At 42.6% G+C, this 12,032-nt stretch overlaps 1 protein-coding gene across 2 annotated transcripts in view; it reads right to left on the bottom strand.

Annotated features, from left to right (window-relative positions):
* UNC5B (unc-5 netrin receptor B) overlaps positions 1–12,032 on the bottom strand; it is a 175,167-nt gene that overhangs the window by 43,298 nt on the left and 119,837 nt on the right. For both annotated transcript variants that reach the window (XM_040436606.1, XM_040436607.1), the window contains exons 2-3: positions 777–998; positions 423–566 (exon numbers count right to left, since the gene is read on the bottom strand). In XM_040436606.1, coding sequence (XP_040292540.1) covers positions 423–566; positions 777–998 — 366 coding nt within the window. The remainder of the gene's footprint in view (positions 1–422; positions 567–776; positions 999–12,032) is intronic.

Below are 12,032 nucleotides of genomic sequence, written 5' to 3'. Positions count from 1 at the left end.
CCTATATAAATATGTTGAGAGCACTGTGTTCACTAGCTTGACAAAGGCTCCATTGAGAGGGCTGAAATGCTGCATTGCAATTGAGTGTGAATAAACGTCACTGAATTTCTTCACAAGACCGGAGTGCTGCCCATTTTTTTCTATTTTTATTGAACGGCTCCCGTCCAGGAGCAAGTGTGGAGTTGCACCCGGCATCCTATAGAGTGCTGCTGATATAACTTTCTGTCTTATATATATATATATATATATATATATATATATATATACACACACACACACAAACACATATATGGTGATGGGTATAACCTAAACTGCACTTTCTCAGAGCACCACAAGGTGGAGATGTTGTCAACACAGCTGCTGTACTTGCAAAGGAAAACATTAACTGCATTTATATAAATCAATATATGGATGAAACTTACAGGCTATTCTGACGTAGGCTCTACGGCTCTTCGTAGTGCCCGCGGAACTCCATGCAACACACTGGCACCAGTAATCTTCCAAACCAAACAATTCTTCTACCTGCTGTCTGGAAACCTCTATCTGGACCTCCCGTACAACAAGCCCTGGTAATTATACAAGAAAATTATGAATATCTGTTTAACAATCTGGAAAACTTTTTTCCTTCGAAGAATACAACATTACACTACATGTAGTGGCCTATATTAAATCTTCAGCATTATACCAGGGGTTAGTTACAGGATGCAAGTAAAATCTTACTGCTCTGCTTGAGCTTAGACACCACATGTCGCATTTCAAAATCCACAGCATAGTACCTGTTAACTCATCAACTCTCTCTTTAGTGATATGGTCATTCTGGTTCACCCACTCTCCATTGCACTTGAAGTAGATCTGTATGGCTGGGTTGGCTTTGCAGATAAGTTCTACTGGCTTGTTCTTTACAATGTAGGCATCTTCAGGTTCCAAAATAAAATTTGGTAAAGACTCTGCTGGTGCTGAAGGGAAAGAGTCCGGAAGTACATCACTATACTCGACCCCTGAAAAAAATAAAAAATAAAAAAAATGTTATGCAAAGCTGGAATCAAAAGTATTTATTAAAGCAGAAGACACAATAATGTTCTAATAAACCCTGGCCTAACCCATAGAGGTCGTTAGGTCATTCCTACCGATAGACCTCTCTAACAGAAACGATTGGGGTCATTTATCAAACTGGTGTAAAGTAGAACTGGCTTAGTTGCCCACAGCAACCAATCAGATTCCACCTTTCATTTGTGACAGCTCCTTTGGAAAATGAAAGGTGGAATCTGATTGGTTGTTATGGGTAACTAAGCCAGTTCTACTTTACACCAGTCTGATGAATGACCCCATGCAAGAAGTGACTGGTTCATGTATTTTATATTTGATTTAGTAGATGACAGTCCACTCCTGGCAGACTCAGGGTGGGATCACACACAGGTTTGTAATGGCTTTTTCTGCACTTTGTGGTTTTTATTTTTATTTTTAATTTTTTTGTACATCAAGATGTTATTTGAAAGTCTATGGGATATATGAAATGCATCACAGATGCTTTTTTTGGGTCTATTGCTTTTTAAAGAAAACAAATATGCAGCATGTTGAAGCTTTGGCCATTTTCTCTGGTGTTCTGACATAAGGAAGGAAACACCAGGACAAAAAAGTGGTTTACACAGTCATTTAAAACTAAAAAACTTCATAAAACCACAAGCAGGTTTCTATGGTGTTTTTGGGTGTGTCTTGACCTTAAAGGGAACCTGTCACCTGGATTTTGGGTATAGAGCTGAGGACATGGGTTGCTAAATGGCCACTAGCACATACCGCAATACCCCGTCCCCATAGCTCTGTGTGCTTTTATTGTGTAAAAAAAACGATTTGATACATATGCAAATTAACCTGAGATGAGTCCTGTCCCTGACTCATCTCACACACAGGACTCATCTCAGGTTAATTTGCATATGTATCAAATCATTTTTTTTTTACACAATAAAAGCACACAGAGCTATGGGGACGGGGTATTGCGGTATGTGCTAGTGGTGATCTAGCAACCCATGTCCTCAGCTCTATACCCAAAATGCCGGTGACAGGTTCCCTTTAAATAGGTTGTATGAGATTAGGAAAAACAGTGTTGCTATTTCTAAAGGTCCCTTTACACAGAACGATACAGCAGCAGATTGCCGGGAAGGAAGTGTTCCTTCCAGACAATCACATGCTTCTGGTGGAGGAGACCTCCATAGTATGGGGAGGAGTAATCGCTAGGGCCATCGCTCATTCCCATACTGACTAGTTGTTTGCTGGCAGCATATGTTGTTTATATAGCACAATCTGCTGAGGGCAAGTGATCATTTTTGTGACCGTACAAATCATCTATTACCCGATGACCAAGCTTTCCCTCGTTCATCGGGTAATTAGCAGTACATTTACACCATCAGATCACTAATGAGCGTTTTTTTTAATCCATAGATCCTCCCATACATATGTAGACTTGGTCAAGGATTCATAATGAATGGGGAGAAGGCCACTGCAAGACACACTGGCAGCATCTTTTTTCCCCAAGAAATCCAATTTGCCTGACCCTTATCTTTCCAACATCATCTGTTGGGGGAGAGTTGGGAGGCCATCATAGATCTAATGTGTATTGCCAGAAGAACAAGTTGTTTTAGTCTCCTTTTTGTTGTCGAACACCATGGTCTGGAGTCACACGAATGACATCTCTGAAATATGAAGCCTTTAAAAGTTTACATAAAATACCGTATTTTTCGCCCTATAAGACGCACCGGCCCATAAGACGCACCTAGGTTTTTGAGGAGGAAAATAAGAAAAATAACATTTTTAACCAAAAGGTGTGCTTTTGGTGGGTTTTGAACTAATGGTGGTCTGTGCATGACACTATTATGGGGGATCTGTGGATGACGCACTGTTATGGAGGGAATATGTGGATGGCACTGTTATGGGGGGATCTGTGGATGTCAATGTTATGGGAGGATCTGTGTATGACACTGTTATGGGGGGGGGTGATCTGTGGATGGCACTGTTATGGGGGATCTGTGGATGGCACTGTTATGGGAGGATCTGTGGATAGCACTGTTATGGAGGGGGATCTGTGGATGGCACTGCTATATATGTGTCACCCACAGATTCCCCCACCCCATAACAGTGCCATCCACATATCCCCCACCCCATAATAGTGGCATCCACAGATGCCCTAATATGCCATAGCTAAACCTGTGGGAGGGAGGAGGGGCCGGTGTCATGCAAAAAAACTGCTTTATTGCTTAAACCTTTTATAATAATAACTTTAATTGACGTTCCGATCCCCAGCCCCATCTGTACTACTTACTAAATGTCCTGTAGCAGGCAGAGCATTGCGGGCGGGCGGCCGGCCGTAACTTACTGACGTCACGTGCCTGCGCCGCCTACTTTATGAATGAAGTAGGCGGCACAGGCACGTGACGTCAATGAGTTACGGCCGGCCGCCCGCCCTGCTCTGCCTGCTACAGGACATTTAGTAAGTAGTACAGATGGGGCTGGGGATCGGAACGTCAATTAAAGTTTATTATAAAAGGTTTAGGCAATAAGCAAGTGATTGAGCGGCGGGGCCGGAGTACAGTCACCGCACCGGCCCCGCCGCATTTGCATGACACCAGTCCCTCCCCCCTCCAGCTGATACATCGCAGTCTGCGATGCTGCAGCATTGCAGACTGCGATGTAAAATGGCAGCATTCGCCCCATAAGACGCAGGGGCATTTTCCCCCCACTTTTAGGGGGGGGGGGGGAAGTGCGTCTTATGGGGCGAAAAATACGGTAACTCATCATTATTCTAAAAAGGTGCTCAGGGATAAAGTAGATCTGCTTTCGATGTCTTTGAAGGAGAAAATTGAGGCAATATTAAAATAGGCGATAACTGAATTAATAAAATTCCAAAAAACATAAAATGAACAATAACAGTAGTACTTGTGTATGCTGGAAAAATAACGTAATAATAAAAGCAGAACAGCAAAAGGATGAGAGCAGGGAGGCTTGCTGGCTCGTTTAAAATCCATTTAGGGAAAATTGACTTTTCATTTCCAGTTTTAACACGGCAGTAAGAGAAAGCGGCAGGACATTTGTCATAATCCATTAACTGCTCTTTTGGAAACTATGAATTAAACTCCAGGCTAATTTCTTCATCTATCTGTGTCTTGCCTTCACTTGATGTCACCATATCTCCTACCATTGACGGACAGAGAATTTTCACCCTGACTTCATTACAAGGACTATAATTTTCTCAGCAACCTCCCAATTGCACTGGGTCCCAAGGTAATTAGAACACAAAACACTTATCCCCCTGCCCTGGCTTAAGGGTAATTGCTTCAGAGCTGGAAATGCCAGACATCCCGTAGTTGAGCATTTCAAACAAGGTGGGTTCAAAATTGGGGGTGGGGGTGTACTGCATAATTGTGGAAAATCAGCTGACAAACGTGCCAAGCTGCTCTTGGAAGCAAAGAATTGCAGCAAATTAATTACCACATCTCAGTTATGTGGAAAACGAAGCATGCATCTGTTCCCCCCCCCCATTTAAGTCCTGAGAAATTAGACTGTATGTTATATTGCTGGCAGAGAATAAATCAGATTCAGAAGCCATTAGGTATAACATGAATGTTACATTATTTATGAAGTACGTCTTATGGTCTGAAACATACAGTAGGTGAAACACTACTACCATTTGCATTGAGGAGCCTCTAGATGCATCCTTGCGTAGAACTATAAAATGTTCTCATGCTGGGACTGCATTTGCAACGTTTGAGTTTGGCTGTGTCTACTGTGCAGATAAATCAGCCATTTTATACACATTGCGGGTGATTTATGAAAACACTTTTTGGCGTATTTATGGCACAGATTTTGTTGCAAGGGTGCTTTGCAGCAAAGTCTGAAGCTTTTTCCCTGTGTACACCACTTCTGCTTCATTTCTCGAGTTCAGTGAAAAGGGGGCGGACCGGCAGGCTCGCATCATTCATCATTTTCTACGGCTGTTTTTGGCGTAGAGAAGGACTTAAATCTACGCCAGCAAGGGAGCACCAGCGCCTCTACATAACTTAAGAGTATCAAGCTGCAGCGGACAGGGACTAAGCCCGGCATCTAAATCGCCGGTCTTAGTAAATGTCCCCCATAGTGTCTACAATATACCCTTCCAGATTAGGGTCTGGTGAGCAGAGTACGTCAGCAGAAAAGATGATGACCACTTAAGATTAAAAAAAAATTAAAAAGTGTCGGTTTAATTGACCATTATGAATATATGCGGCTTATTACATGGCAGGACCACCTTTTTTTTTTTCCACTGCTTCCTGCGCTACTTGTGCTTTAGCCCGGGGGTACGCAGTGAATAAGCGCCTGTTATCCAATGGACATTTAAGTACATTTTCCTCTCATACAGAGATAATTTGTTCCCTTGATTTGAACACACAGGGGCTGCTAAACAGATGGCAGCAATGCATTAGAAAATCTATTTAAGGCCCTAAGTAAGGGCTGCACGCCTCTGAGACACGGTTGGGTTTATTTAAACATTGGTTTTCAAGTCACAGCGCTAAAACACACAATGAAAACTATTATATTGTCATTTTTAACTCCTCTGACCATTAAGGAAAATGACTTCTTGTTCAGCGGCTGGACTTTGCCATTTATAACTCAGTTTGACGATTATGCGATTCAGTGGTTAGCACTGTTGCCTTGCACTGGGGTCCTGAGCACGAATCCAACCAAGAACATTTGCATGCAGTTTTGTTAGTTTTGCCAGTGTTTGCATGGATTTTCTCCGACACTCCAAATATATACAGTACATAGATTTTACAGGGAAAAACCTTCTCATCACTGTGCTTCATATAAGAGATTTTAAATAAAAGAAAAGTTGTGCTCTACTTTATCCAACATATGTGTCATAAATATGCTCATTCTGAACCTATTTCTCAAAGTATTTGATTGTATCTATAAATCGACATTACATGATAAAACTGGCCGCCTATAGCCACCACCAGATGGAGCTCTGTATGAATTAATTCAATGGGAGCTGTAAAACTTTTTGGCTGAACTAACAAGGTCAATCTCTGTCAGTACACCACTGTCTGTACAATATATTTATGCTATATAAGGAATAAATAAACTGTTGCCACAAAATCTTATGTTAAACCAATAGCTGCAAAAAAAATTCTAAGAGCCAAATACCCTTGCCTTTTCTGCCCTCCGTTCATTGTTAGTTTGGGTTTTATTTGTCTTAAACTAGTGTGCTGCAGTACAATGCTTCAAATGTATTGAGACAGACACCACCTAATAAATTTGGTGTCCCTGTGCCAAGAAAATCAAATCTGTCCCTCTGTCATGTTGTGCCTTATTTCTGTGATAAGTTATGGTCTTCAAGAAGCCATGCCCCCTCTGTTAACCCCTGTTCACTTTGGCTCATCACTTTGATAAGTTATGGTCTTCAAGAAGCCATGCCCCCTCTGTTAACCCCTGTTCACTTTGGCTCATCACTTTTGAAAATAGGTAAGAAGCACAAAACAGCAGAAAGTTGAAAAATTTTGCACTAATGTGTTGCGCGCAAAAATGTGTGACTTTTTATCATTAGAAAACTAGTGTAAGGCCCATTCACATGACTGTAATTTTGGTTCGCATCCGATCCACATTTTTTGGGGATTGGATGCGGACCCATTCATTTCTAAGTGGCTGCACAGCACACCATATGCTTTCCGCATCCGTATGTCCATTCCGCGGCTCTGCAAAAAAGATAGAACGTGTCATATTCTTGTCCGTATTATGGACAAGAATAGGCATTTGTACAATAGTGTCGGGATCGTGGAACAGGAAAGTGCGGTTGGCACATGGCCGGTATCCGTGTTTTGAGGATCCACGGTTTGTAGACTGCAAAATGGATATAGTCATGTGCATGAGGCCTAAAGCAGTAGAGTCTCCCCAAAGTGTCTGACCACCCAACTCATAATGTATACTGCCGGGCAGATTATTATTATTATTTAAAGGGAATCTATCATTATGTACTTGTAACTAAAACCATCTGCCACATTAGATCTGTACTTGTCACCAGTTTCTAATGCCCCTGATTCAGAGAAAGAAGTATTTTCATGTTATGCAAATTAGCCTTTTGGAGTAATGAGGTTGTTGCCGATGCACCGAGGCTCCACTCAGTTTTCTCTGCTGGCCATGCTGCCTTCTTCTGGCCATACCCCACCCTTTTCTCACATCGGACCCTTGGGGCTGGGTTCACACCTGAGCGTATTCGATAAGCGCTTTTTACAGGCGTTTTTATCGGGCGTTTTTGAGGCGTATTTTGGGGCGTTTTAGTATTTTGGAAACGCGCGTTTGTGTGATTAACCACAGAGGCATCCAATGAAAAACTGCCACAATACTTCTTGGGGCGTAGGGAGTTTTTACAGCGCGTTCGTACGCGCGGTAAAACGCTCAGGTGAGAACCATGCCCATAGGGAAACATTGGTTTTTGCCTGTTGAGCGTTTTACAGCGCGTAGGAACGCGCTGTAAAACGCTCAGGTGTGAACCTAGCCTAAGTCTCGCAATAGCGCATTAGGTGCATGTGCAGTACATGGCCGATGATCACTGGGCTAATTTGCCCAGTAATCTGCAGCTATGTACTACATGTGCGCTTAACAAAGTGCTGCAGTCAAAGAGGTGGAGGTGTGGCCAGCAGAGAAAACTGGGGGCTAACTTGCACAACATAAAAACTTGCTTCGCTGAATTGGGACATGGATTGAGAAGTGACAATCAGCATTAAAATTGGTAACAAGTGCAGATCTACTGATACAGGTGGCTTTAGTTACAGGTATGTGATGACACACTCCATTAAAAAAGTAAAGATATCTATAAAAAAAAAATGTCCATTAGATTGATTCAAGAAGAATGGAAGTTACAGCAGGAGTGAAAGCCAGACATTTAGGATGTCCCTTAAACCCGAAAGTATTATTATTAGAGACATCTCCATATAGAAACAGAAATGAGCTCCAATGATTCCTGATCATGAAAATACAAATGACCGGATGTGACAGAAATTTGATGTAGGAGGATGTTTCTCCACCTGTGCCTATGCAGGTCTCAGGCTGGGTTCACACTTGAGCGTTTTACAGTGCGTTCAAACGCGCTGTAAAACGCTCAACACATGAAAACCAATGCTTCCCTATGGCCCTGGTTCTCACTTGAGCGTTTTACAGTGCGTTCAAACGCGCTGTAAAACGCTCAACACATGAAAACCAATGCTTCCCTATGGCCCTGGTTCTCACTTGAGCGTTTTACAGTGCGTTCAAACGCGCTGTAAAACGCTCAACACATGAAAACCAATGCTTCCCTATGGCCCTGGTTCTAACTTGAGCGTTTTACAGCGCGTTTGAACGCGCTGAAAAACGCCCTACGCTCAAAAAAGTTCTTGAGCTTCTTTGGGGCGTTTTGTCGCGCGTTTGCGGCCATAGGACACTGCTGTCAATCACACAAACGCGCGTAATACGCGCGTTGACTATGGACAAAAATGCGCACAAAAACGCGCGTTAAACGCCCATATCAAATACGCTCAAGTGTAAACCCAGCCTTAAGGAAGCTTCAACTCGCCTAAACTGGACTCCAAAGTAAGCCGACATATTCAACACATCTCTTCATCCTCAACTTTATTGAGAAATCAACCTAAATATACCTCTCATAATGTAGCACATTATTGTACTGTAGCTTTCATACAAAGCTGACCTGATAAGAAATAAGCCTAGAGACCCATAGTAAAACACTTGTGGAGTCATCAAGCAGTGTGCACTTATGTTTTATCTGTACCTCCTTTTTATCTCCCTTTAATTAATTCCATCTGTTAGGAGAAGGAGGCTGTTGCAAGACGGCAAATTTATAAAATCATCTCTGTAAGAAACAAAAAATCTACTTATCTACACTTGAAAAGATCTGAAGCTATACAATTTGCTCACAGGCTCTGCAATATACAAAACATTAACAAGTCTCTGAATTCAGTCCAAACTGGCTACATTTGTGTCCTCCACCACTCAGCTTACAGTCATTATTGTTTGTCTAAGCTTGCCACGGTACACCGGCTATGCACCGCCAGATTTTATGGTTGGATGTAGAGTTTGAGAAAAAAAATGAAATACTTGACTTTATGCATTATAATTTTTGCACATCTAAAATGGTCTTTCAACTCTTTGGGTGACGTAGACAGTTGACCAATAAATATGTTCTTCAAAAGAGTTGTCTGGGATGGTAAAGTATGATCAAGAAGAAAGCAAGACACATCCCCAAAGAAAAATGATTCTATAGTCACCAAAGAGGTATCGGGTGTTGGCATTATTGGGAAAATGTATACTTTTGGAAGTTGTATTCTTGGATATGGAGTGATTCCGTGCACAATCTGTGTGCAATAATAGCTTCCTGATACTGCCTAGAGTGGTGCAGCTCAGTCTAAATTTTGGCTCCTGTCTGAAGGTGACCACATATGGTTGCATGAACTGCATTTGAACTATGGATTTTACTATGAATTCAGCAAAATATGTCCCATGTGGACATACCCCAAGTATAGTTTCACACAAGCAGCATTTTTTGGAAAAACACCTCTGCAGTTTTGGATGCAGTTTTTTCAGCCAAAGCCAGTAGTTAATTCAAAAGGAATAGAAAATATAAAGGAAGGTCTTATACTGCTCTTCCTTGCTGGAACCACATCTGGCTTTGGCTCAAAACAACTGCAAAAGGGTACTTTCACACTTGCATTGTTGGATTCCGGCAGGCAGTTCTGTCGTCGGAACTGCCTGCTGGATCCGGTAATCTGTATGCAAACAGATACCCGTTAAATGCATTGCAATACCGGATCTGTCTCTCCGGTTGTCATCCGGAAAAACACTTGGGGCCGGATCCGGCATTAATGCATTTCAATGTAAAATAATGCTGAATGCAGCATTCCGGCAAGTGTTCTGGAATTTTGGACAGAGAAAATACTGCAGCAAGCTGCGGTATTTTCCCCGTCCAAAAAACGTACAGTAACTGAACTGAAGACATCCTGATGCATACAGAACAGATTGCTCTCCATTCAGAATGCCTTACAATAAAACTGATCAGGGATGGAACTCAATACCGGAAAAGTTTAACACAAGTGTGAAAAGTACCCTAAAAACTGCAGTAGCGTTTAAAAAAAAAATATATACATTTAAAAAAGGTGCATGTGCAGCCGCCCTTACCAAAGGATACCATTTGAACGTTATAGCAGCTTCTTTCACATGTTCTTCATTAAATTGGTTTTTAGCAATTTTGTCTCTGAACTGCTGATGCTTCTAATACAGTTCAGTACTTCAGGAGTTTCCAGTTTCATTCCATTCATTTAGCCTAACAGGATTTCAGTATCGCCATGTTAAGACTACTGGAGGAATTGTGCTCATATACAAACAGTTTAGGTGTCCTCTATCTCTAAAGGCTAAATAGAATATGGCAGTTTGTTCCTTTGTCATCAAAAAATATTGATCAGCCTTCAGCACTTCTTTAGCTCCATGAGGATATGTGGACAGTAAGCCCCACAGAGTTGAAAGCAATCCAATTGAGAACGAACCTGCTGAGCCCACGAGTGCTGAGCTAATGACAGATGCTAATGTGATTTCTACATGCAGTAATTCCCTGTTCTGATGACAAGGAAATGCCTACAGAGAACTTCCTTTCACAATCAAACACAACTTTCTGCTGCCAGGACTAACATGACACTTAGAGGTGAGACAACTTATCAACATTTACCGTATTTTTCGCCCTATAAGACGCACCGGCCCATAAGACGCACCTAGGTTTTTGGGGAGGAAAATAAGAAAAAAAATATTTTTTACCAAAAGGTGTCCTTTTGGTGGGTTTTGAACTAATGGTGGTCTGTGGATGGTACTATTACTGGGGATCTGTGGATGACGCACACTGTTATGGGGGGGGATCTGTGGATGACGGACACTGTTATGGGGGGATCTGTGGATGACGGACACTGTTATGGGGGATCTGTGGATGACGGACACTTATGGGGGATCTGTGGATGATGGACACTGTTATGGGGGATCTGTGGATGACTGACACTGTTACAGGGGGATCTGTGGCTGGCACTATTACAGGGGGGATCTGTGGATGGCACCATTACAGGGGGGATCTGTGGATGGCACTATTACAGGGGGGATCTGTGGATGGCACTGTTACAGGGGGGATCTGTGGATGGCACTGTTTCAGGGGGGATCTGTGGATGGCACTGTTTCAGGGGGGATCTGTGGATGGCACTGTTACAGGGGGGATCTGTGGATGGCACTGTTACAGGGGGGATCTGTGGATGGCACTGTTACAGGGGGGATCTGTGGATGGCACTGTTACAGGGGGGATCTGCCTGCGCCGCCTGCTTCCTTCATAAAGTAGGCGGCACAGGCACGTGACATCAGGGAGTTACACTGCCGCCCGCCCGGCCTGCCTGCCGGCATTGTACAGAAGCTATTAGGATGTAAGGTACTATTAGGAGTGAGGGGGCATGTGTAATCATTTTTAATTGAATAAGATATTTTATATTAGTATACCGGAGCGGTGGGGCTATAGTACACTGACTGCACCGCCCCGTCGCTATTGCCGGCCCCAGCTCCTCTTCCCAGTCCCTCCCCCGGCCCCCGCTCGCTCGTACATCGCATCCAGCGATGTTAAACTGTCAGCATTCGCCCCATAAGACGCAGGGGCATTTCCCCCCCATTTTTTGGGGGGGGGGGAAAGTGCGTCCTATGGGGCGAAAAATACGGTACTTGGCAACAAACTGGTATCTCATGAGATTTTCTTATTTCAAACATATACTGTAAATTCCATAGTTTACTTACAAATCTTTTACTGAGAAGAAAGTGGATATTGTGAGAGAAAAAGGCAAAGAAGTATCTGTAAGAAGGACGTGTATTCTCTTAAGATGATGGAAACGTGTTTATCATATGCAATTTACAAAAAATAGGAATTGTCTACGGAAATGACCAATCCTGCATATGATAACTAAGCACCTTGGTACAATGATTATCTATAAACTCTTAAGTGGCCA

The sequence above is a fragment of the Bufo bufo genome, chromosome 6, assembly GCF_905171765.1.
Source record: "Bufo bufo chromosome 6, aBufBuf1.1, whole genome shotgun sequence".
In the NCBI taxonomy this organism is placed as follows: domain Eukaryota; kingdom Metazoa; phylum Chordata; class Amphibia; order Anura; family Bufonidae; genus Bufo; species Bufo bufo.
This window is presented reverse-complemented; position numbering and strand designations above follow the sequence as displayed.